General features: G+C 36.4%; 1 protein-coding gene across 3 annotated transcripts; it reads right to left on the reverse strand.

The window, feature by feature from the left end:
- Positions 1 to 4,163: 4,163 nt before the first annotated feature.
- On the reverse strand, positions 4,164 to 27,652 carry efr3ba (EFR3 homolog Ba (S. cerevisiae)). Of its 3 annotated transcripts, none has more exons than XM_049464129.1 (22): positions 27,339 to 27,652; positions 22,020 to 22,096; positions 21,754 to 21,881; positions 20,987 to 21,137; positions 19,681 to 19,802; positions 19,156 to 19,305; positions 18,298 to 18,411; positions 17,645 to 17,723; positions 16,684 to 16,819; positions 15,320 to 15,478; positions 15,104 to 15,215; positions 14,134 to 14,185; positions 13,789 to 13,958; positions 13,338 to 13,575; positions 11,192 to 11,320; positions 10,343 to 10,410; positions 9,513 to 9,649; positions 8,691 to 8,782; positions 8,399 to 8,447; positions 8,147 to 8,250; positions 7,367 to 7,416; positions 4,164 to 6,726 (listed from the first exon to the last, which is right to left on the reverse strand). In XM_049464129.1, exons 1-22 carry the CDS (start codon positions 27,622 to 27,624, stop codon positions 6,627 to 6,629), a joined length of 2,703 nt encoding a protein of 900 aa, XP_049320086.1. In that variant the 5' UTR covers positions 27,625 to 27,652; the 3' UTR covers positions 4,164 to 6,626. The 3 variants fall into 3 exon arrangements, with proteins under 3 accessions (XP_049320086.1, XP_022528545.2, XP_049320087.1); XM_022672824.2 differs by having other exon boundaries at positions 8,147 to 8,253; XM_049464130.1 differs by lacking the exon at positions 27,339 to 27,652 and adding an exon at positions 26,372 to 26,624 and having other exon boundaries at positions 8,147 to 8,253.
- Between the last annotated feature and the right edge of the window lie 230 nt (positions 27,653 to 27,882).

The raw sequence follows: 27,882 nt of genomic DNA on the forward strand, positions 1-27,882 counted from the left end.
GTAGCTGTTAAAATATTAACGTGAACAACCCACTGAAAAAGTTTACCAGCCAATGAAAAACTTTTATAACCTTTATTTTACTGTTTACTATTGTAACTATTTGTGAAATAAAAAGGTCAATGTCAAATATAGAACAAATGCAAAACAATGCAATGGACATAAAAAAGCGGTTAATATTTAAGATATTTGGATTTCATGGAGTTTATGTTAAAATATTACAGTCCTGTTTAGTGTTCATTACAGAAAAAACGTGTTCTTATATTCTTATATTCTATATTCCAGGTCTGAAAGGCTTAAGGTGTTGAAGGATTGAACTAATGCTCTTTTACACCCACAATAATGATTTTAGACAAAAAATGCTCTCCCAAATAATAATAATAATAATAATAATAGTTGTTGTTGTTGTTATTATTATTACACTGCAAGAAAACAGAACGAGCTATAAGAATAGAATCTACTTAATTCGTTAATGTAATAGATGTTGTTTCAGTGCATTAAAGATGGAAAAATGAGCGCTGAGTAAACATCTGGGATTAAAATGAGCTGTTCCAGTTAATCCGATAATGAAGGCACTTAAGTTAAAATAAATTACAATTAATAAATAATACATTGGATGTTTTTGGTTTAATGTGAGATATAGGCATGGGTAAGCTGCACTCAGAGATCCGTTATAGAGAAAACCTTATTTGTAAAGAATACCAAGAAATAGTAATATTTTAGCTAGTTTTCAAATTTTAAATAAAGGGCACTAAATACCAAGGTTATTTAATAAGAAATATAAAGGAATACTGAAGGTCAATCAGAAAAAACTAGCATCGTCTACAGAGCAGGGGAAGACAACACACAAGAGGTGACACTGCACCACTGCTCTGAGATTTGGAGGTCCTCCTTTTATTAAAGAGGTAGGTAAAATATTATTTAATACTGCTATTCATACTACTGCTCGAGTGCGAAGGTATCTGTTTTGTACACACGTTTTAATAACAGTATATCAAACAGCATAACAATAATGTGTGTATGTACTTGTGTAAGTTTGTTTGTGTGTGTGTGTTTGTGTGATTAATGTCAGTGTGTTTTACAGGCTACAGTTGAATGTGGGAATGTGCCAGAGGTTCAGTCTGTGAAAAGATAAATAAGTGTTTTCTCTTACCGCTCTGAAGTTCAGCAATAACAAAAGGGCAGATCAGACATGTCCACAGAGCTTGTCCAGGGAGGCTCTCTATCCATTACATTACATTACATTTGGCAGACGCTTTTGTCCAAAGCGACTTACAATAGTCAAGTACAATGTAAAATAAGTTTAAAGGTAAAAACAACTTTGGATAGGGATAAAAGGAGGTCAAAGGGGAATAATAGGATAGAGGAGTGAAGGAGGGGAAGAAGGAAATGAGGTTAGAAGTAGTTAGTGTGTTAGAGGTGTTAAGAGAGTAAGTGCTCTTTGAAGAGCTCTGTCTTCAGGAGTTTCTTAAAGATAGCGAGAGATTCTCCTGATCTGGTAGTGGAAGGTAGTTTGTTCCACCATTGGGGAACTCTGTGTGAACAGTCTGGATTGCTTTGTGTGAATGTTTGGCAAAGCGAGGCGACGTTCATTGGAGGAGCGCAGCGGCCGGGAGGTAGCGTAAGCCTTCAGGAGCGAGTGCAGGTAGGAAGGAGCCTGTTCTGTCATCACCTTGTAGGCGATTGTAAGAGCTTTGAATTTGATGCGAGCATCAACTGGTAGCCAATGGAGCTCAATGAGCAGCGGGGTGACATGTGCCCGTTTTGGCTGGTTGAAGACCAGACGTGCTGCTGCGTTCTGGATCATCTGGAGTGGTTTTACTACACAGGCCGGGAGGCCAGTTAGCAGGGCATTGCAGTAGTCGAGGCGTGAGATGACGACCGCTTGCACCAGGAGTTGGGTGGCCTGTTGCGTCAAGAACGGTCTAATTTTTCGGATGTTATAGAGCGCAAAGCAGCAGTATCGAGCAACTGAGGCCACATGGTGCGTGAAGGAGAGTTGGTCATCAACCAGAACACCCAGGTTCCTAGCAACCTTTGTCGGTGAGAGAGAGAGAGAGTCGATACTTATAGAGAAGTTGTGTTGAAAAGATGGTTTTGCTGGTATAACCAGAAGTTCAGTCTTTGAGAGATTTAATTGAAGGTGATGCTCCTTCATCCATGAGGATATGTTAGAGAGACACTGCGATATCCGTGCAGAGATTGAGTGATCTTCAGGTGAGAACGACAGGTATAGCTGGGTGTCATCAGCAAAGCAATGGTAGGAAAATCCGTGTGAGCGGACAACCTGACCAAGAGAGGTGGTGTATATGGAGAAGAGAAGGGGTCCCAGTACCGAACCTTGGGGAACCCCAGTGGATAAGGAGCGGGCTGAGGACAGCTGTCCTTGCCACGACACCTTGAACGAGCGCCCAGTGAGGTACGATCTGAACCATGACAGCACATTGTCTGCGATCCCCATGTTTGAGAGTATAGTTAGGAGGAAGTCGTGGTTGACTGTGTCAAATGCGGCAGAGAGGTCCAGCAGAATGAGCACTGAGGACTGACCTGCAGCTCTGGCAGTTTTCAACGCTTCAGTCAAAGACAACAGAGCCGTCTCGGTAGAGTGTCCTTTTTTGAACCCAGATTGGTTCTGGTCCAGAAGGTCATTCTGGGAGAGGAAGCCAGAGACCTGATTTAGAACTGCTCTTTCTAGTGTTTTAGAGAGAAAGGGTAGCAGTGAGACCGGTCTGTAGTTGTCAACCTGGGCGGGGTTGAGAGAAGGCTTTTTAAGCAGTGGTGTCACGTGTGCTTGTTTGAAAGCAGTCGGGAATACACCAGAAGTTAAAGAGGCATTGATTGTGTGAGTGATAGCCGGAATGATTGCAGGTGCGATAGTTTGCAGTAGGTTTGAAGGAATTGGGTCAAGCGGACACGTAGTAGGACGGCTACGTGTTAGGAGAGCCAGTGTCTCGTTCTCAGTGAGAGGAGTGAACGAGGAGAAAGCAACGCCTTCGGTGGAGGGACACTGGGCAGTAGAGGATGTAGTAGGACTGCTACATTGTGCATCAGTAAACTGGTTGCGGATGGCCGCCACTTTGCCAGTAAAGAATGAGGCAACTTATTCCACGTGGAAAAGTTTAATTTAAACTCTAGCAACAAAACAAACAAATACTGACTTATAATAGGTCATACATTTCAGTCAATATCAAGTTTAAACTTGATTTGTACACAAATCAGCTCTAAAATCAATATGCAACAATTTCCTTCTTGTTTCCACAGTATTCTGGCTTTCTTTAATAATTAACTACATTTTTATAATATATTAGAATAAATTAGCAAAAAGAGAAAATAAAATGAAATAATTCTAACGTTATAAACGTCATAAATCATTTCAGTCATTTCGATAAGTTTAAGCACAGGCATCACCAGAAACCCATAGAAAATACACTGTTAGCTTAGCATAGTCGTGATTATTAAATTACCTCACAAAGAAAATTAGCATTTCTCAGGCTAATAAAGCTCTGCTGCTCAGGTCCAACAGCTCAGTGTTTTATGTAATTGAGGGCTTCCCTTGCTAAACTGTTCGTTTATCACATAAATCCACCTTCAGCTCCCAGCAGCTGCTCGACCCACAGCCAGTTCTGGGTCAGCAGTATTTCCCGCGCACCTTAAGCAACCAATCACCTTATTGACTGTTGCCTGTGACTAAAAAAAGAAATATTATTAAAAATAATTATTTCTGGACTAATTTTTTTCCCTTAGATATATGTTTTAATTATACTATTTCCTCAGCTCCTTATTTCATTTCAGCTTAGATTTATATATTGTTTATAAATAGGTTATTCTTTTTTGCATATTTTTATAAATAATTTTTTTTTCTCAGTTATATTATGCTGCATCTTAATTCTTTTAATTTTATTAATAAAATGTACTCTTACATTTTATTGCAAAATATATCAAATATATTATATTTAAATATATAATATCTCTACACACCATCATACAGCTCCACACAATGCTACACACCACTCAGCTCCACACTCAACTACACAGCTCCACACAACACCACACTTTAACATATGCTTGGTATATGATATTCGTTGAAAAGGCCAATATTTTATGTCATTGTCATTTTAACTCATTGTCAGTTGTCAATACAATGTAATGCACACAAGCCAAGACACTCACTTCACAAAATTCCTTTTTATTGATTCTTTTACAACATATATTTAAATCAATATACTGTTTATAACTCTCTCTAATTCTCATCAGGTGTAAAATAATTGTTTTTGGACAAGCAATGCTTTTACCAGACTAGAAGAATTATACATTGCCAAATAAACCTCTAAGGATCTGACAAAGGTTACTCAGACACAGACAGACAAGCCTCTGGCCATGCAGAAATAAAAAAAAAACAGCAAAATAGATTTTCTTTATCTCCATGCAAGCGACTCATATGGAAACAGTAACCAGTACAGGTAAACACAGCGTTAAACAAATAAAAAAAGGATCAGACTATTTAGCTATATGAAGTATTTTACACTGATGTATAGAGAAACAGAGGAACTTTTCAAAAATCGAATCAACATCCCAATGTTTACAATTAGAAAAGTGCATAAACCTGTAATGCACACAAATAATAAGAACATTAAGCTGTTGTAACAGTAAGAGACATTACATTAACACACAATAACATGCTAAAGTGCATTTGTAGCATATAAACCACAGTAGTGTAAAAAAATATTAATATATTAGATTGTATGGCAATATTTTGTTTTATAATATTGTATTTATTTTCAAAAAAATTATCGATTTTTAATTATTTGTTTACGTGTAAAGATTGGTGTCAACAGACAGGTACTACTAGACAGCAGTGATGTTGTTAGATTCCATTGTTTTGATTGAAATTACAAGAACTTGGCAAAATTATGCAAATAGTTATAAATAGTTAACATTTTGTTTTCATAATTTTTTCATAGAGAGAGAGAGAGAGACAGAAAGAGAGAGACTTTTGTCCAGAATATAATGTATATTTATACTTCATCAGTGTAATAAAACTGTCGGCTCTGTTATTAGTATTTGTTACTCCTGATTTTTTACACCTACTAAAATGCACATATCTGTAATTTTTATTTTTATTGTAGCTACACTTCAACGGTGAGAGACACAATTTAAAACCAAAATCCAGAAAATAACATTGAATGATTTTGTAAAAAAATAAATAAGTAATATTTTATTACAATAAATAACTATTTGACACAAAAGAAAGAAATACATTTTTGGTTTTAAAACCCTTTTGTTATTACAGTGACAAACATTTTCTGTTGTTCTTGACCAAGTTTACCCCGACTCCTCTATTTAGATCTTCTCCAGATCTTTCAGGTTTCGGGGCTGTTGCTGGGCAACATTGAGTTTCAGCTCCCTCCAAAGATTTTCTGTTGGGTTCAGGTCTGGAGACTGGCTAGGCCACTCCAGGACCTTGAAATGCTTCTTACAGAGCCATTACTTAGTTGCCCTGACTGTGTATTTTGGGTCATTGTCATGCTGGATGCGCCGAGTGGAGACTGTGATTCCAGCTCTCTTTAGGTCATTAACCAGGTACTCCCTTTAGTTCCGAGCTGATTCCTGACCTTCTCAGATTCATCATTACGCCACAAGAAGAGATTTTATGAGAAACAGAATTGCTGCTGGTTGATGGGCATATACTTATTTCATGCAAGAAAATGCAAATATATGATTTAAAAATCATACAATCTCTTTTACAGTTGAAGTGAATCTACAATACAATTACAGAACTCTTAGCAGCGAATCAAATACTTATTTCCCAATTGTATTTACTTTATTCATACTCCTGTATTTTAGCAGTGTAATGAAACTGTAAGCTCTGTTGTTGGAAGCTGAATCAGCGTGTACTGGGTTAGATAACTCAGTAGGTAAAGTGTGATGTGTAGCTGCTTGTGTGTTGAAATCTGGTTAAAGTTGATTAGCTGAGTTTAACTGAGTTAAAAAAGGACAGTGTTTGAGGACAGATCAGAGATCTGCACAGAGCTGGAGCTGCAGAGGGAGCTGAGTCTTTAAAATACTATTAAGTTTCTTTTGTAGGTAAACATTCCTTATACACCAACATGAATAAACTTTTCTTTTATTTAGACTTTATACATATATTAGTGTGCTATTATACTTAAATTTTTTCAATTTTTGATTTAAAGAATCACAATATCGTCTTAATTATTAAATGGTAACCCCTGTATAGTGACATATAGTCTCACCAAGTTCTTGCCAATACACAGCTCTAACACAGTGGTGGATGTGCATGGTTTTACACATCAACTAGGTTTAAATCAGTGTCTGCTATTATTTAACCTATTATTGTTAATAAACCAGAATCCTCTGCTTTAGCAGAGAGCGGTTTGGCCAAATATTATTGCTTCCGAGTACGACTTTTTTGCAGCTCATGAAAAACATTTAATTAGAAATGTGCAGGAAATTCACCTGCCTGACTCCAGTAAACAACTCCTGAACCACGGAACCCGTGGAACACAACAAAATACACTTAAATTATTAAAATATGAGGTGTCACTTTCACCCCACAGGAAAAACATGGCTTAGATCATCAGCTGTGGCATGAGGGAGCTGTATTTGCAGGTTCAGTAAACACACAGGTCTGGGAACTTCATCTCATACACCGGTACTGAGCGGCTCGGCCCGCTCCCATTCCCAATGGATCCAGAAGGACTTGGGGGAGGCCTAAGTGTGAGAGAGAGAGATAGAGAGAGAGAGAGAGAAAGAAAGAAACAGATTATGCATCCCCTTTATTCAAACAATTTTAAGCATTCACAAAATGCAAGTCAAAAACAAACCCAGAAAAACACCAGAGTGGAGCAGAAAATAAAATATCTCCCATATTTACCCACTGAATCATTTCACCCACAACACACTGTCATCAGTCCTGATCCTCCTCCACCTCTCTGCAGGTTTCAGTCAACCACAGGACCTCCTGTCCATCATCACCAGCCTCAGGATACTTACACCCTGCACTCACACCCTACACCCTACACTGACTATGGATGACCAGGATCCATCTCTATGATCTAGATACGGGTGTCTGCTTTTTAAAGCCTAAAATATTAGGAGTAATGCTATAAAAAAGAAAACTCAAACCCTCAGATGGGACTCCACCAGAGCCTGGAAGAGTCTTTAAAACAATCAGCTCTCACCCTAAACAGAGTACAACACTGCTATCTAGTTACATTAATTTTTACATCTATAATCAGTACAGAAAATTAATGCAGTATTAGAAAACTAAATAATACAATCCTCCAATATATCAATATTTTCTGGCACCCCTAATTTAAACCATGTGAATTAACCGCATTAAAATAAATACCTGATCGTGATTTCAAATATTTGGTTGAGTTTGTTCTGCAGCAGTGAAGCCTTAAAAAAGAAACATCAGTTATTAAAACATATAGAAAAACATATTAAAATATTTAGAAAACAAAATAGTGTTAAACAATCCAGAATATGTTTTATATTTTACATTCTTTATAGTAACACCTCTTGCTTAGATGACAGCTTTTCAGATCTCTACATTTTCTTAGACAGCTTTATGAGTTAACAGCTGTTAACAGCTGTGCTGAACAAGTTAATTACTTGAATTTCTTGCCTCTTAATGTGTTTAAGAGCATCAGTTGTAAAGTTGTGAAGAAGTAGAGTTGGTGAGGTACAGTGAATAGCTCTATTTGAGTAATGTTTTTATCCATATTATGGCAATAACTGCTTAACTAAGTAAAGAAATGGTCAGTGAACCTGAAACATTTCAAGAACTCAAGTGCAGTCTCAAAGACTATCAGAAACGTTCTGATGAAACTGGCACTCATTTGTATGAAGAAAATATGAAAAGGAATCATGATTTTAATCCAGATTAATCACAAAATGAAACAGAATAAAACTTAAGTAACTTACATCACTAATACATATGCTATTTTATTCTGCTTTTTAAATATCCACTATTAAAATTTTAATAGTAAATAGTTTTAATAATTAAAATATAAAACAAAAATAAAAAGTGTGATTAATCACAGAATAATGGTGCAGGTAGGTGTACATGTAAATAAGCTAAATAATAAGGTAATGCACTCAGTTATGATACGTATATATAACTGACCCGCGCCCCACAGTGAGCCGCGATCTCCTCAAACGGAGCCGTCTGGAACCTTTCCACCACCAGCCGCCTGCGCTCACGCTCCTGCTCCTCCACACACACACCGTCTGCTGACCACACACACACACACATTATACACACATTGTACACAAACACACATTGTACACAAACACATTATACACACACACACACACTATACACATTAATAATTATTAATTAGTAATACATATTTTTAGGTAATAATTAAGATCTTACCGATGGCCTGTTTAAGGGATTCGAATGTGATCTGCTCAGCTGGAGATTTCTATACAGAAAAATTTCATTAAATTATATCAAAATATTTACTCAATAACAACTGAACACACACACACAATCACAATTACACACACACACATACTCAGACACACATTCACACACAGGGGCGTGCACCCTCAAACACACACACACTCTTTTACACAAACACACTTACACTCAAACACTCAAAGACACACACTCACATAAACGCACACTCACTCAAACACACACAGACACACACACAGTTTCGGACCTGTTCTTTCTCTGGGCTGAGTCTGGACTCCACATCCAGCTGTAGAGAGATGGTGTCCACGATGCTCTTCCTTTTGGAGAGTCTGTCTTCTTCTAAAACCAGCAACAAAATCCAACACAAACACTTACTGTACACTTACTACACACTGCACACAAACACTTACTACAGACTACACACAAACACTTACAATACACTACCCACATACACATACTACACACTAACACTTACTATACACTAACACTTGCTGATTCGAACAACCAAACAAAGAAAAAAAAAAATATATATATATATATCAAAAGTGCCCAAATTTTTCATACTACTCTAGTACATGTGATTGTATAAGGTACAGTTCACCCTTGTTTCCTCCTCCAGCTCTGAGGGAGTTTTTTCTCTGTTGATCTCTGGAGGTTCTGTGTTGTTTGTTCAGTGTTTTGTTTGATTCTCTGGTCTCATACCACATTTCTGTAAATCTGCTTTGCGACATCATCCGTTATAAACATAAACTTGATTTTATGATTTGATTTGATTAGTTGACAATCATTTCTGCCATGTACTCAATTTCTACTTCCTGTGGGTGTGGCTTCCGTTCCTAGCACTTTGTGTAAAGCGGTGCTGTTCCAAATTAACAATTAGTCAAACCTAAAATTTGTAGTTGACTATTTGTAGCAGAGAATTGTGAAGCTTTAAGGAAACTCAGAAGCACACAGGAAGCAGAGAGGGAGGGGCATGGCAGAAATAATTATTAGCTATAAAATTTACACAGTAATTACACATTATTTTACTGTCTGATTATAAACAAATAAACTGGGATTATAATCTAACCTGTGATCTGGGGAATGTACGGAGTGACCAGTCTGTCAGAGTTATAGCCGCTCCCACCCAGTGTCTCCGCTATCTTAGACTGGGAGAACAGGAACTCGCCCTCCACCTTCTCCACCTTCTCCAGCTTCTCTGGCAGCCTGGAACAATAAAACCATCAAAACCAGAAATAAATTAATCACTACAAAAAAAAATGACTCTTTCAATAATACATTATTATGTAACTGCTGTGGTCTTATAACAGAAATTAATAATATTATTAATGCTTGAACTTTTTTCTACATTTTCTGACACAAAGAGTAAATAAAGAAATAATAATGAAAATAACTGAATGTAAATGTAAACTAAATGATTAAATATATAAACACAAAATTATATTCAAAGAAATCAAATTTAACTTAAACAGGATAGATGGTTAACCCTTTAACATCCTGCTCAATGTTTAGTAGCACATTTAATATGACTATATTATTGAAGAAGTTTATAAACTGAACCCAATCAGTGGAGATACATGAAAAAAAATCCACTAGAGGGCACTGTGCCCGTCAGTTCTTTTTAGTAAGTCACTCCACACGCTGGTTGTTTTTGTGGTATGCACAATATTATTAGTACTTTAATGTAGTATCTGAGAATTTGATGAGTTTAGATTTTAGTATTTGTGGTTTGTTTTCTGAATGTATGACAAAGTGTTATCTGAATTATCTAAGTTTTTTTTAATAAAAAGACTAAACTACTAAAATAAGTAAAATAACTCCTAATCAGCTCAGTGTTGGTAAAGGAGCCTGGGGGTTAAAATGTAGTTAAATAGTTGATTATTAATGTTTTCTATTTACTTCTCAGCCTCAGCGAAGACACCCTCCGGCAGCAGGAAGGGAAACTCTTTCTGCCTCAATTCAATCACCTGCAGGACGACAGGAAAGAGGATCATTAAACTTCACACAGCCAGATCTCCATTACAACACTTTTACAACAAGTTCATGAATAGCAAACAAATAGCAAAACTTAATAATAATGTAATAAGCCAGAGAGTTAAAGGGATCAATATTATTTCTTCTTACTTTAAAGGAGAACTCCGGTGTAAAATTGACTTTTAGGGTAGTAAAACATGATAAAGGTTACCTTTGTTGAATAGGAAAGCCCTGACATTTAAAACGAGGCATTAAGAACTTTAAAAGTGCACAAAAAGCTTATTAAAAAAACACTGTTTACAACCTGTAGTGTAACCCTGAAATTAGGTTATGGTACAGCTTGCAAACAGTGTTTTTTAATAAGCTTATTTGCACTTTTAAAGGTATTTATGCCTCATTTTAAATGTCAGGGCTCTCCGGATTCTACCAATGAAGGGTGGAGCTACTTTGAGCCTGAATAATGGTGTAAAAAGCGAAGTATTTGCATGAGCAAGTGGATGCCCCGAAGCACCTGTTGTAAAGAGCTTTTTGTTTTTTTATAATATTAATAATAATAATTTCTAATGGGGGCAGAAGAGCTTCTTTAGCTGGACACTCATTAAAAACATTATCATTAAAACATTAACATCTTAGAGTCTTGTTTTTCTGCTCTAGAGGAACTTAAGTGATGCTTTTCAACCACAGGGGCACCAGGAGGACCCACCCCCGAGTCCAGCAGGTGAGTCTGATTCTAGACACATGACCACACCCACCCAGATCTCAGCTCCAGCTCACCTCGTGCACATGCTGGCAGAAGGTGGGCACGGTGGTCAGCTGACTGATTAGGTTTAAATATGCCGCTGACAGAGCGTGGACAGCGCAGCGGTTAAACACAGGAAGAGCCTCTTCAGTTACAGCCAGATCCTGAAATCATAAAAAAACATTTAGTTAAAATAAAATTACTCAAAATTAATCACAGTGAATATCGGTAGAAATCTGCTCAGTTTATATAATATTCACAAATCATACTTCCTTCATATTTATCTTGAGATATTTAAAAAAGTATTAATAGTCAGTATTCATCCTGAGTTATTAATAATCAGTATTTATCCTAAATAATTAATAGTCAGTATTTATCCTGAGATATTTATAGTCAGTATTTGTCCTGAGTTACTTATAGTCAGTACTTATCTGGAGATACTTATAGTCAGTATTTATCCTGAGTTATTTATAGTCAGTATTTATCCTGAGTAACTTATAGTCAGTATTTATCCTACGTTATTTATAGTCAGTATTTATGCTTGACTTATTTAAAGGCAGTGTTTATCCTGAGTTATTTATAGTCTGTGTTTATCCTGAGATAATTATAGTCAGTATTTATCCTGAGATAATTATATTCAGTATTTGTCCTGAAATATTTATAGTCAGTGTTTATCCTGAGTTATTTATAGTCAGTATTTATCCTGAGTTATTTATTGTCAGTATTCATAATTATTTATAGTATTATTTTATTTATTTATAGTCAGTGCTTATCCTGAGTTATATATAATAAGTATTTATCCTGAGTTATTAATAGTCAGTATTTATCCTGAGTTATTAATAGTCAGTATTTATCCTGAGTTATATATAATAAGTATTTATCCTGAGTTATTAATAGTCAGTATTTATACGGAGTTATTTACTGTCAGTATTTATCCTGAGTTATTTATCGTCAGTATTTATCTTGAGATATTTATAGTCAGTATTTATCCTGAGTTATTAATAGTCAGTATTTATACGGAGTTATTAATACTCAGTATTTTAACTGAGATATTTATAGTCAGTATTTATCCTGAGATAATTATAGTCAGTATTTATCCTGAGATAATTATATTCAGTATTTGTCCTGAAATATTTATAGTCAGTATTTATCCTGAGTTATTTATTGTCAGTATTCATAATTATTTATAGTATTATTTTATTTATTTATAGTCAGTGCTTATCCTGAGTTATATATAATAAGTATTTGTCCGGAGTTATTTATCGTCAGTATTTATAATTATTTATAGTATTATTTTAGTTATTTATAGTCAGTATTTATCCTGAGTTATTAATAGTCAGTATTTATCCTGAGTTATTAATAGTCAGTATTTATCCTGAGTTATTAATAGTCAGTATTTTTCCTGAGATATTTATAGTCAGTATTTATCCTGAGTTATTAATAGTCAGTATTTTTCCTGAGATATTTATAGTCAGTATTTATCCTGAGTTATTAATAGTCAGTATTTATCCTGAGTTATTAATAGTCAGTATTTTTCCTGAGATATTTATAGTCAGTATTTATCCTGAGTTATTAATAGTCAGTATTTATACGGAGTTATTAATACTCAGTATTTTTCCTGAGATACTTATAGTCAGTATTTATCCAGACATATTTATAGTCAATATTTATCCTGAGTTATTTACTGTCATTATTTATCCTGAGTTATTTACTGTCAGTATTTATCCTGAGTTATTTATCGTCAGTATTTATCCTGAGTTATTTACTGTCAGTATTTATCCTGAGTTATTTACTGTCAGTATTTATCCTGAGTTATTTATCGTCAGTATTTATCTTGAGATATTTATAGTCAGTATTTATCCTGAGTTATTTATCGTCAGTATTTATCTTGAGATATTTATAGTCAGTATTTATCCTGAGTTATTTATCGTCAGTATTTATCTTGAGATATTTATAGTCAGTATTTATCCTGACTTATTAATACTCAGTATTTATCCTGAGTTATTAATACTCAGTATTTATCCTGAGTTATTTATCGTCAGTATTTATCCTGAGATATTTATAGTCAGTATTTATCCTGACTTATTAATACTCAGTATTTATCCTGAGTTATTAATACTCAGTATTTATCCTGAGTTATTTATCGTCAGTATTTATCCTGAGATATTTATAGTGACGTACCTGCAGTGCTAGAGCGAGGCGGATGAGGTCCACCACCACCTCCTCGTTGGCGAGTTCTACACAGATGAGCCCCAGCAGAGTGAACAGGGACTGGAAGTGCTGCTGTTCACTGTTCTCCTCTCTGCAGGCCAGGTAGACGTGGCGGTACAGTCTCTGAGAGTGCTTCTTCATGAACAGATTATCTTGTCGTGAGCACTTGTCCATTTTCAGCTTCAGCACAGAAATGTCAGTCAGTACTCTGTAAACAAATTAATCACACATTGATTTATCAGGACTTAATTAGGCAATCACAACAAATTCAATTATTATCAATCCTAATGATTAACTCTTATGATAGAATAATTATATTTAATGTATTAAAGATATTTGACCGTATCTTTAAGAACTGGAGGTGTAGACATTTAGCTATGGGACTCGGGATGTGGTGAATAAAGAAGTGAGAAGTGGAGACCTCAGAGAGAACTTCAGCTGGTTCTCATGGCGATCGATGAGACTGATGAGGATCTCCAGAACCAGCAGACGAATCTCAGCATCTTCCATCAGCGTGAAGGACAGCAGAGGATCCAGAAACGAACTCGGCAGAGCCGTCAACATATTCGTCGTCTGGAAACCCACCGTCACCTGAGAGAGGGAGGGTAGAGAAAGAGAGAGAGAGAGGTACAGAGACAGAGAGAGATAGAGGCAGAAAGAGAAAGAGAGAGATCTGTTATGATGTATTTAAAATACATCTATTGTATCTCATCTAACAAATAAAAAATCATGGGAAATAATAATCTGATTAGATAAATCAGCAAACCTGCAGCAGTGATTTCAGAAGCATAATCTGGATCATCCTGCTGCCCTCAAACCTAAAACATAAACCAAACCAGATTAGAAATCTCTTATACACCAATCAAACACAGCATTACATTGTGACCCCCCCTATGCCCCCTTTCAATACCCATTATCCATCAAGTGAACCAGAGCTCCGCCCCTCTAGTGCTCCACAGAGTCAACCAGAGCTCCGCCCCTCTAGTGCTCCACAGAGTCAACCAGAGCTCTGCCCCTCTAGTACTTCACAGATCCAACAAGCATCCAGCATTTCCCTGACGCACCAAAGAACTTCTGCAGCCTCAGCCTGTTATAACCTAACCTGATATAGTTAGATAACTGTGCAGGTCTGAGGTGAAATTCTGCTCTTCTTCACCAATAATGAAAACGGATTTATTCAAATCATGTAAACAAATATAACACAACAAAACCTCAACCTTAAATATTTGACAATATTTAATGAACTTTACATTTATTTACTCATATTAAGTTTTATATGATTTTATATGATTGTATTGCAGTAAAGATGGTGGTAATAATGTGTTGTATTACACTGTTTGAACTACACTTGATCTGACGTTATTAATTATTACGTTTTACATTTTTTCCCAAATTTAAGGCGCCTTGCTCCACTGCACTTGCGCTTCTATCTCCAGCAGCAAGCAGCATGTTAGGGCGCCAGACTAAATTATTAATGAATTAATATATTTTACTTTCTCTAAATGTGAAATGGTGATGATTTCTGGTCCATCTCTAGGCATCACTGCAGTGCTGAGAATAAGGATTCACCACCCAAATAATAATAGCTGCCCTGTGGTGGTCTATCCTGTGGGGTCCTAAGTATTAAAGAACAGAATTAAAGGAGGAAAATAATAAAAACAGATACTGAACTACAGTCTGGAGTGAGAGGAATGTGTTCTTTGATCCGTGGAGCTGCATTAGGAATCAGAGCTCACCCTGAGTTGGAGGAACCCAGCGTAGGATACATGCCCGGGACAGGAATCTTGCCCATGATAAAGAGCATGACCTCTGAGCGCTGGTAGGTGGGCAGAGTGCCGGCAAACGAACCTTGGGGCACAGAGTAAGAGCAGGGGGAAAATATTACATATAATGGCACTCAGCCAACTAAAACTGCTGCTTTAATATAATTTAAACCACAGAAAAACCCTCACCCACGGTCCTGATGACCGACTCCTGCAGCTGCCTCTCCTCCTGTACCCTGAGCAGCCCCCCGCCACCACCGCTGCCACTGCACCCACCACCCAGCTCATAGTCCACACTCAGACGCAGCTGCTTCAGCAGAGTGTTAAACACTTCCAACACTGTCGGCCCTGCACACACACATTATACACGCAAACATTATACACACAGACACACACACATTATAAAGGCCATTCCACCGAACGGGTACCATTTGCTTGTTGTAATTCTTCCAAATTACACTTATTTTTTAAATCTTTTTTTTCAACCCTGAATCTAATAACACATGTATTTAACTATTCAAAACATTCACTGGTCATAATCAGGTAGCTTTACTTAATTTTTTACAAGGTGACTAAGTTGAAGATGGTTACCAAACTTATGTGACATTTAAAAAGCATGTTTAAAAGCAAGTCCACAAATTCCTTTCATTTTCTCCTAAGAAAGTCTTTATGTTAAAGAAATGGTTGACTGAATGTTCAAATAATTGATAGTTATGACAAAAAAAATCACTCCTGTTACTGGCACTCATTCCTGTTACTTTTTATGTTTTGAGTAACAAGAATGAAAATAACTGGAATGAAGTTTTAGCCTAGAATTAGCAAAAACATGAAAAATAGCTGAATGGTGGCTATGCTAATAACATGAGGACCCTGTGCACATTCTAGTGATTTTCCCAAAATCTGTATTTTAAAAATAAACAAATAAGATGTATTGATTCATTTAGGTAACAGGAATGAGTGTTATAACAGGAACCTCCTCATTTACAGTAACAATAAGATCAAATATACAGAAAAACAAATGAGGAAATTTAATTTTGGTCTTCTCATGGTCTTCAGTAGAACCAACTGATGTCACTTCCTGTTGTAGATGTTCCAGGTAATGTTTTATGGTAGCAGGACTGAGTGAAACCCAGGGACACAACTGAAGCGTGTATTTTAACTTAAATATTATGGATTTTTAAAATAAATTACATCTCTGGAGGATTTTAATAATTATATTTTATGGTAAAGTTTATAGTTAGAAAGTGGGGACAGGTGACAAATGCTATTTTCTCAATTTAATAAGTAGTTCTTCTTTTTATTTTTAATTACATACTGTACTTTTGAAGTTAGGTCAATGTACAAGACACTTCTTAATAATAAAATGTATTTTAAAGTTATTTTGTCTTTATGTAAATTTCTGGGGACAGAATTGGCACCCATTCGGTGAAATGGCCTATATACACACCCACTCACCCAATACACACTATCTCAGGGGACTTTAGTGTATGAATGAATTTTTAGGCTTTATGAGGCCCTCTAGGGGCCGGTCAGTGTACGGTCCTCTCACGCACCGATTGAACCGCTGGCCTCGATCACCGCTGCTTCAGAAATCACCTCCACAATCCCGCCTCGCACCGTCGCCGAGCTCTTACTGTTGGCATCTAAATGACCGAGCAGCTGCTGGATGACCAGGTGGGAATGCTGGGACTGATAGAAAAGAAAAAAAACTATAATTTTGGTTTCTATTTGGCATAAAATTATAGAAAATATGCCAAGAACTATTTCTTGCACTAAATAAGATTTATTTAGCACTTTTTATATCTTTCTTTCAACAATAGTTTTCTTCTTGCCACTCTTCCATAAAAGCCAGATTTGTGAAGTGCACGACTTATAGTTGTCCTGTGGACTTTTCTGGTGAGTTCCATGGTCTTAATGATTATGTTTGTTTACTAGTGCTCTTTAACAAACCACTGAGTTCGATGCAGAATAGGTATATTTATACTGCACTTGATTTTGTTTAGGGGTTTTAGAAAAAAAGGAGCTGAATATTTTTGCACATCACATTTTTCATCATTTTTCATCACATGTATCGTTTTTGTTCCACTTCACTTAAAACAAGGTGACAAAATGCAAAAAAGTAAACTAAAAAAGTTCAAGGGGTATGAATACTCTGCAAGCCACTGTAAATTAATCAAAATAAATCAATCTTACATATTTGCAAAGGACCCCCTGATAACATTGATTCTTTTTTATTCTATTCATGAAAATGTTATTCCAAATTCCAAATTAGCACTATTCTTAGTGGGGTACGTTTTATTTAAATATTTAAGTATCAGAGATTAGCTAAGAGTTTATAATAAGAGAGTTAAATTTATATTTATTTTACGGAAATCTCTGGAAAATGCTACATTGTTAGCTATTTAAATGTGCATGAGATATGTCAAGTTTAGCTAGTTTGGCTTTAGTAATATTTAGTGAAAGTAATTAGTAAAGCTAATGGTAATGGTAACTTTTGGTAATGTTAAATCTTACCTGAATGGAGTACATTATGATTTTAAAGCAGCGAACAGCAAAGCTTTTCCCCTCCCACAGAGAATGATTATCCAGGTGCCTGGAAAATAAATCCATATTAATCACAGGATAATTTATAGAACTACTAACACAACCTGTGCATAGTTCTGGATGGAAAGCTTAGCTTGGTTGGCTAAAATCACTTAGCTTAGCTTCCCAGCTGACAAATTAGCACCAATTCCTCCAGTCGAAAGCTTACTCATTTCATCTTCGAGCTTTAACAGTTTTAATCTCTAATATCCTCATGTTTCAGGGGATGTGTATCGTGCAGTGTGCTCTGCTAAACCTAAGTATAAATAACCCACCAGTGCTAAACAATGTAGCTAGCTGTTTTAATAAAAAGCAGATAAACTATTTGTAATTTTTATGTATTTTTTACATGCATTGATTAAAATTCAGCACTGATCACTGGAAAATCCAAAAATTAGGTCCCAACTATAACCTAACAAAACTCAACCTAAAAAAATCATGTTACTGAAATCCTAGAACAGTCAGAGACAGAATCAGTACTCTGCATCATACCTGACAATCTGTTCAGTATTAAAGGGGAAAATTGGAATCAGTGCATAATAATAATAATAATAATAATAATAATAATAATAATAATAACTCACATCAGGACGGGTTTAACTGCATTCTTTATGTTTCCATAAACAGCCCGACCCAGCAGCTCCCTCAGACACCTCTCTGTTAGATCCACCGTACCATCCTTATCGCCCTCAGCACACCTATACATACACACATACATTTACACACAATATATTAAAATTTCTTAAATAAAATAAAAAACTCATAGTACAAAAAATGTATCCAATCAGAACAGTGGGACACAACACTGCTATCTAGTGGCGGAGTTTAAATACACCACTAAATAAAACAATATTAAGATTTATACTAACAAATAAAAATCAATGCACTAAGTGGAAAACTAAATATTGTGAAAAGACTGATATTTTTTAAACCTTTAATTACAGTGAGTTCATAACGTATAACACAAAAACTATGAGAAAAAACCCATGCAGAATATGTCGAATTAAATCAGAGAAAACACAGCAAACCTTATAAGGCACATCTCACCACAAACACCCTAAGAAACAGGTTATCTAATAATCTGTTCAGACTTATTGTAGGCTGTGTGCATAATGTACCTCTGTTAGCTAGCTAGCGTAAGATAAGTGATAAACTCATGTTTATTTTTGTTACACATAATCCGTGATCATTAGCTCAGGTGTTAATCCATTTACATAAAAGTAAACCTTAATTGCAGAAGGAATGAGCGATGGATTAATAAACACACAGGAGATCCAGAACTTTCCATCTTTTTCCAAACCCTCACTGTTTCTGTCAGGAACCGCTGAAGTCATAATTCTCCCATCTGTATGAACAATGCTGTGAGTTTTAATATTCAGAAGACTTAATGGATATTTTACAGTAGATTATTTGAATGATACGTTTAAAAATCACTTGCTCACCTGTCTGGGATCTGGTCCTGCTGTAGATTAAACAGGAGGGATGGCACTATCTTGTCCATGTGCTGAGGATCCCAGATGTTTGCCTGCAATTCATCGTTTACCGTCTTCCTCACCACACCCTGCAGACCCCGAATCCCCGCCATCCGAATCCTTATACACACACACACACACACACACAAACACACACACACACATTATACACACACACATGCACATTTTACACACACACACACTATACACACACACTATACAAACACAGCAGCTCATGGTTTTACATTAAACATGTGAATAGCAAATTTTTTCCTGGGTTTTTTACACACTTTTTTATATGACTGAATTTAGGAGAAAATAAACGCTCAGTAAATGTGATGATGGTACATGAGTATTTATTACACAGTTTTTTTTATTTATAGTTGTGAACAAAAATAAAGTATTTTTAGTTGTAAACAGTTATAAAGTATTTATAGGTGTATACGGTTATAAAGTATTAATAGTTGTAATGTAACTGTAGTTGTGTAAATGTACTTGGTGCGAATATCTGGATCTTCATAGCCTGAGTGGCACATCTCACTGAACCGGGAGATGAAGAAGTCGTAGCTCCGGTGATACGATGCCGTATCCTCTTCAATATTCGCAAACTTCACAAACTTTACCAAAAACAAAATCAAATAAATAAAGAAACTAATGTACATCACACAAAGCCTCTAATTTACATTATTTCCAAATAATATTTAAACACTGGCTGTAAGACTCACTGTTACATTCACTAATAATCTACACAGAAAATATGGCAATATTATGTTAAAAAAAACACTGCATCATCGATTCAGATTTAATTTTTACTTTAGAAGTGGTTAATATTGTGTTTAAACTCCGACCACTAGAGAGCAGTGTTGTATCCACTGTTCTGAATAATTATAATTAAAAATAATTAAAGTATGAAAGTGTTTTGTTATAATGTTAAATTGCAATAGATCACTTTCTTCACTGTATTTTTTATTGTTTTAGGCACCTGTGGGAATTGTAAGTAAAGAAAACGCTTCTTATCTGGGTTGTAAGTGTTTATTAGCTTAGTAAAATAGTACCATTACAATAAATTCAAACAGCAATTTTACAAAAAGCAGTGCTTTTACAGCACTGTTTTCCTAGTTTAACAGAGTTATTTCTAGTTTTCATCATATAAACAACTGTTTTGGTAAATTAAAGCTCACTGATGTTAAATCAGATGAGCTGCTAATGGAACTGGCATCCAGGAAATCTGGAAATGAATGTATTCTTCAACTTGGCTTACAGAATATATTCTATTTACCTAAAAATGAGGCATACTTATAACTTTTTACTGAATTCATGTTTATTTGCATCTGTTCAAATCATGTGTGTTGCGCTTTCAGGCAAAAACACATGTATTACTGAGATGGATTTAAATAAAAATAAAATATACATATATATACACACACACAGCGCAATCACACAATGAAGTGAATAGATTTCACTTTAGAATATATTTCAATCTCACATCTACTGCAGTGTTTCCATATTTCTAGGACCTGCAGTTTTAAGCACCGGGCGGTTTGGCCTAAATCTGGGAAAAGTAATCCGACTTTAATCTTTAAGCTTTTATATTTCGGCCCTGTGGATCAGTGCCGACGCCGACCATGCCCACAGAGCCAGGCAGAATATCACAGATACTGCCACTGATATTTAATACAATGTGCAGTCTATATTTAACTACGGAAAAACATCATTAAGATGAGAGAACAAAATACTAACGTGTTGCCTCGACTTACTAAGATGGAATTAGATCCTAAACAAGCACCAGAACATGACTCACAGAGTTGGTGCCCAGGATCTGCAGGTTGGGTTTGTCGGCCTCAAGGAGTTTCCGCACCATGGTGAGAAAGCTTTCCACAAACAGGTTAATGCTCTGGCAGTGACAAGCCATCAGAAGCTGATCCAAAGCCTCCATTGCGATGCACACATATCTAAAAACACACATAAACCTAACATTAGCAATGCTTCACTCAGTAATACCATCTTACCGGGTGTTTCTGACACCCACCGTCAGTGTTGGCAGCACAAATAAAACATTTATAAGTGTGCTTAATTAATGTAATGTTAGGGCCTCTGTTGAAGCACAAAGATAATCCATTCGTGGCTTGGTAGGGCTCAGGAACAGTCAAAAATCATCTTTCATGTTTAGGCAGGCTTTTTGTTTGTTTTTTAGATTTGTAAGTGAAGAAAATACATATTCACAGAAAACGTGTAGTCGAGTAGAATGGCAAATGAGTCAGTTTGAATCCGTGAAAAGAAAACTATAAAAATAGCCACCTATTTTAAGCTTGAGGCACCCTGAATCAAGTCCGATTCAGTAAAGAAAAAAGTTGGACTCCCAAATTCTGATTCATCGCAAATGTAGCTAAGAATATGCAACCCCCTATATATGTTGATTATCTGTCTGGAATCAATGTTGTAGGCTAAGAGACTCTGTGTTGGCAAAGTGCTATAATTTTATAAGGTATAAGGCAACCAATTTTATCAAATAATTTAAGTAAATTTAACTCATCGCCTGGTATCTGCCCCCTGCTGCCCTAAATTTACCCATATCGGTGGCGAGCCACATCTCTGGAGAGCCTCTCTGACAGATAAGCCCCGATCCGGTCCAACTTCTCAGGAGCAGATAGAGCATAAAATGTCAGCTTTTCCATATTAGCCTTTACCAATCCATCCTTCAGACAGAGAGAGAGAGAGTGAGAGAGAGAGACAGAGAGATACTGAACAAGAATTTCTAAACTGTCCAATTCAAAATGTCCAAATTTAAATACATTACACACTGACTAATCATTATTATATATTTTATTTCTTACCTCTGGATCTTCTGGAAAAATGTTATCCACCAGCCTCTTATAGCGGGGCCTTAAAGCCCCGCAGCAACCGCACACACCTAAACCCCGCCCCCAAAACAAAACCGCATTAAATATGAGGAGTATATTTAATAGTCAGGTCAGATCGAGACCTCAATTCTAACCACAAACAGAACCGTATCTAAATTCTCATGAATATGTGGTATATATACAGCTTTGGAAAAAAAACTGTTGATCACTTCAGTTTCTGAATCAGTTTCTCTGATTTTACTACTTCTAGGTAAATGTTTGAGTAAAATAAACATAGTAGTTTTATTCTATAAAGTACGAACAACATTTCTCCCATATTCCAAATAAAAATACTGTTATTTAGAGCATGTATTTGCAAAAAATGAGAAATGGCTGAAATAACAAAAAAGATGCAGAGCGTTCAGACTTCAAATAATGCAAAGAAAACAAGTTTATATTCATAAAGTTTTAAGAGATCAGAAATCAATATTTGGTGGATTAAAACCCCTGTTTTGTATTCACTGCATGTTCTCCTCCACCAGTCTTACACACTGCTTTTGGATTACTTTATGCCACTCCTGGTGCAAAGATCCAAGTAGTTCAGTTTGGTTTGATGGCTTGTGATTATTCATCTTCCTCTTGAATATATTCCAGAGGTTTTCAATTTGGTAAAATCAAAGTAACCCAACATTTTCAAGTGCCTTCTTTTTTTCCAGATCTGTATACTGGTGGCAGACAGTGGCTAATTTAGTGTTGTCAGTGATTATTTCAGCTTAGAAAACGGTTAGCATCTCGATAAACACACTCTAAGCCTATTACTGGAACTGAGTTAAACCTGGCCACTGTTAATGAGCATTGGTGTTCTAAGCCTAAAAACTAAAGACTTAAGAAAACTATAGCCATAGTCCACATATCATATTAAACCACAAACCTTCCCAATCTGACCAGCACAGTGCTATTGATCCGTTATCAAAAATTAGCCATTTATTTTGATCTAAAAAACTATTATCTGCTTTTGCAGGCATCTTAATAAAAATGCACAGGCAGCTCGTGTTAATTTAAAAAAACAAGTGCCCTGGTGGACTGTCAGGTGCAGAGTCTCCATCAACAGGATGAGACACGATGACCCTCTCAGAGCTCTGCCGCTGTCCACGGTGCTGAACACACAGTCCCACGCTTCAGCACCGCTGTCTGGATAGCAGACTCTGCTGCCTGGCCGGGGGCAGGCTTGTGTTAAGCCAAATTACATCATATCAACCCAAAATAAAAAAAAACCTGTCTAAAAGGCCACAACAGTCAGTAACGCCTAGTAGTGATACAAAGAACACTAACAGCTCAGTGATATGTGCAGAACATCCTGCAGACACATGCTGCTGCCTCTCATGGCAGAACTGCCAACTGAATGCATTTTTTTAGCAGGGTAATGCTCACCCACACACAGCAAGGGTTTCCCAAGAATGTCTCCAGGATGCCATACGGGACCTGTACACCTCCATAACCAACCATTCCAAAATCTCATCATGCCGCTTTCTCTTCTACTTCCTTGTTCCCAATTTCCTTTGATGCAGCTGCTCTAAATACAGATGCTCTGAAATATTAGGGATTCTTAAAACAGGAGCTAAATTTAGCTCATTGTGCCAGCATCACACTGATTTTGTCCCAAAACAAATAAAATGAAAAGAATTTAAAAAAGGGCTAGAAAAAAGCAGCACTGTTGATGTTCATCAGGCTGGAAAGGCCACAAAGATCTCTTCATCTCTGAAGAGTTTAGAATCCACCAATCCACAGATTGTGTAAAAATGGGTAAAATTTTGTTCCATTATTACTCTATCCAGGAGTGTCCACCAACAAAGATCACTCAAAGAGCAAGACGTTTAATAGTCTGCGAGCTCAGAAAGAACCAAGGAAATTTCTAAGCGACTAAAGTTCTCCGACACTGTTCAACTCAATAAGTTCAATAAGTTCACTAAACTCAAAACTTTCGTTATAACTGATTACCTAAGAAATATTAAGTTTGTGTAATATAACTTTTACGTACAGTGAATCTAAAAGGTATATTATGTTTGTGTAATACAATTTTTAAGTACAGTAAACTTAACAAATGTTTATACATATATATTTTGAATTTATATTTTTCTGAACGTATATGTTTTATTTGCAAAAAGTTTTCTCTGATTTTACTATTTATAGGTATATGTTCAAGTAAAATTAATATTGCATTTGATGAGCATTTATTTGCAGAAAATGAGAAATTATTAAAATAACAAAAAACATGCAGTGGAAATAACCAAGTTCATATAATTATTTGGAAAGAACAATACTAATGTACTAAATCCATATTTGGTGGAAACCTGGTTTTTAATCACAGCTTTTTGGAGTCTTGGTATGCTCTCCTCCACCAGTCTTACACACTGCTTTTGGGTGAACTTATATCACTCCTGGTGCAAAAATGTAAGCAGTTCAGCTTTGATTGGTGGCTTGTAATTATCCATCTTCCTCTTTATTACATTCCAAAGGTTTTCAAGGGGATTTAGGTCTGGACATTAACTGTCGACTTATTCAAATGTCAGTCAGAAACTGCAGGATGACATTAGGTGACCTACAAAACGCATGGAGAATAGAAGCTGGGGGAAGTGCAGGGAAAGAACAGTTGGAAAGATAAGAAGAGCCAGGCTGAAGATCGCATTAGAATTTTAATTTCTTTCCTCCTTTTCTCCATATTTAGCCGGGTCAATTCAACTACTACTCAGCTGTATATCCCTCATCTAGTGATTCCACAACACAGAGAGGGTGAGGACTAGCACATGCCTCCTCCAAAACATGTGAAGTCAGACTCCGCCTCCGAGTAGCATCACAGTGCATTTAGAGAGCTTGGTTCCAATACATTAGCTCACAGACGCCTTGTGCTGATCTACATCACCCTAGGAGTGATGGAGGGAAAAGTGCCATCTACCCACCCAGAGAGAGCAAGGCCAATTGTGCTCTCTTGAGGCTCCAGCAGCTGATGGCAAACTACATGACTGGGATTCAAACAAGTGATCTTCTGATCATAGTGATGAGTCCTTTAGACATTTTGGACAGCTGGAACAAAGATTTACCTATAAAAAATAAATTCAGAGAAATGTATCATTTTAGAGTGGTCTCTTAATGTTTTCCAGAGCTGTATATGGACTGTCTGTACCGTTATTTTACATTTCTTTTTTCATTGTTTCTCCATATTGCTTTTTTCCGTGTTCCTTCCTGAACCAGCATGCTGGGTTACATTGGGATCAAGTTGGGATTTCCAAATGGGCCTCATCATTACAGTCCAGCACCTATAAAGTACAGCACATTGTGAAACCCAGACCTGGCCCATATTTAACCCCTCCAATGAAACCTACTGGTTCCAATTATCTATTCCTTGTATTGTATTTGCACAAAATCTTCTTCAGCACATCCAAAAGATCCCATTGCTCCGAAGTCCAATCTTTACACTCTCTATCAAACTGAAGCCGTTGTTGCCAGTTAGCCTCACTGATAAGTGCTTTTCCTAAGGCTACACAGTTGTTTTGTCCCAATCCCTTGGGTTCCCTTCAATGTATTGTGTGTGTGGAAAAGCTCTTACTTTCACTATTAAACATACCCCTGTGTTCTAGTGCTGTTTTTCAATCATTTGATTACCAAACGTTTAAGTAATCACTGATCACCATCATTCATGATTTTTTTGAAGCATCATTCCTTCCTGGAAGATGATATTTCCCTACTGTTCTTCCACTTTTTAGTAATGAATTGGACAATACTTAACATCATTTTTCTGATGTTTTCTCTGCTTGATTCATGACCTTCTGAATCAGATGAACATCTTTTTCACGGTCACAGGATGAGTCTTTCAACATAGTTGTTTAACAAATGAGAAGCTACTCAAAGTAAAAGTTTACTTTTGATCCAATCAGAACAGTGGGATCTAACCACAGAGTACAATGCTGCTTTCTAGTGGATGAGACTAAAACACAACACTAAATATACCACTTCTGACACCAATCTTCTCGTACCACGTTTTCTAATAATTACAAATCTATACAGTATGGCAAAACAAAATATCATCATACAGTATTAATATATTTAACATCCCTAGTGCATTTGTTCTGATCCTGCTTATTCTGCTATGAGGAAGATCCTATCTGTTGCTGAAACATCATCTGTACTGAACGCCATCATCTCCTGTAATACACATCATCACTCCTGACTGCACGAGCACAGATTAATCACACACACACATACACACACACACACTCACTCACACAAACACACACACATACACAGACAGAGATAGAGATTGGTCCTTTTAGATATAGATTAGTCCTTACCGTACATTAGTGGAAACACTGAACACTGTTCCCTGCCTGAAGCGTTCCTCTGCCGCTGTCACACACACAGTCACACACACACACACACACATACACAGACAGTCACACACATACACACACCGAGCACCAATGACCTTGGATTATTTTCTCAACAGCACGACCCAGAGCTGCTTTCATACACACACACACACACACTCGCAATAACGTTCGCGCACACACACACACGCACACAGATAACACCCCCTGACCATTTAGGCCAAATCAGATAGAGGGGCGGAGCCAGCGCGGCACAGCGTCTGACGCAGCCAAAGACCCGCCTCCTCTGAGCTAACAGGCGATTGGTGGAGCTAAACATCTATCAAATACCGCCCCCGAATACCACGCCTCCCCCAGTATTCCGGCCCACATTAAACAGTTGCGTATAAGTTTATATTTAATGTCATTGGTCAATAATTCAAGCTATAATAAATAATGTAAAAATATTTTATATTTTTTGAAGTCACGATTATTTACCTGGTTTAAATTCATCATGACAAATCAACCACTGGCTTCTTCTTCTTTTTTTTTTTTTTACTGTTGTTTTTTGGTAATAAATAAAAAATAATAAGTGAACGCAAGTAAACAGACTTTTTGTAATACACTCTATCATTTTATATTTAATATTTCTGTAAATTTCCAGATTTATTGTAGTATACTGGAATCTATTGTTGTATATTTTTATATGTCATTTAATTATGCAGTAAATCCACTGTGTTCTGGATTACTCGCAGTAGCAGAGCAGGAGCTCAGGCTGATCCTTCACATGTGAAATGGTTTAGAGATAATCTGGATCCAGTTTTACATCAAGGACCATTTATACAATAAAACATGTATATTTGTTCACTTTCAGTTGCTTCTTAATTACATTTAACTCTAATAAAGTCAATAAAAAATAACTAAAAATAAAAAAAACACTATTTTTTCTCACCACTCCAAACTCCATGATCCAACACACTGCTGCAGTCCAGGAACAGCGCGCGAGGACTCGGAACACGCAGAACATTAGGAACACTCGGGAGGTTCGGTAAGGTGAGGTTGGGTAAGGTGAAGTTGGGTAGGGGGAGGCTGGGTAGGGTGAGGTGTGGGAGAGGCATTTTAGGCTGTGTAAAGTTAATGTAGTTAGTATAGTTCGCTGAAGGCTGTGTGCAGTTCGGGTTTGAGAGTTCTGAGCTCTGAGTTCGGTTCTGACAGAACGGCCCCGCCCACTCCTGCATCCCTCCAATGGCCACGCCCCTTTCCCAGCTCCGGCTTTCACTGGAAAGCTAAATTTTAAAATTTTTAAATTTTTTACTTAATTGATGTATTTAATTAAACTGCATTTATTTCATTTCATTCAACTGCTTTAAAAAAATAAAAGTTGTATTTGTATTTATTCTATAAAATGTATAAGTTATCTAATTTTAATTTCTTATTTTTGTTTGGGTTTACCTGTTTTGTGGAATGTGCTGTAAAGAGCTCCTTTGCTATAGTAA

Source organism: Astyanax mexicanus, chromosome 14, assembly GCF_023375975.1.
Source record: "Astyanax mexicanus isolate ESR-SI-001 chromosome 14, AstMex3_surface, whole genome shotgun sequence".
Lineage (NCBI taxonomy): Eukaryota > Metazoa > Chordata > Actinopteri > Characiformes > Acestrorhamphidae > Astyanax > Astyanax mexicanus.

Excerpts from the sequence above, each read along its gene's own strand:
- efr3ba (XM_022672824.2), bottom strand. The coding sequence starts at position 27,624 with ATGCAGGAGTGGGCGGGGCCGTTCTGTCAGAACCGAACTCAGAGCTCA. Across the intron at positions 22,097-27,338 it reads GGATCATGGAGTTTGGAGTG|GTGTGTGCGGTTGCTGCGGG; the intron begins GTGAGAAAAAAT and ends GGCGGGGTTTAG. Across the intron at positions 18,412-19,155 it reads CAGGACCAGATCCCAGACAG|GTGTGCTGAGGGCGATAAGG; the intron begins GTGAGCAAGTGA and ends GTGTATGTATAG.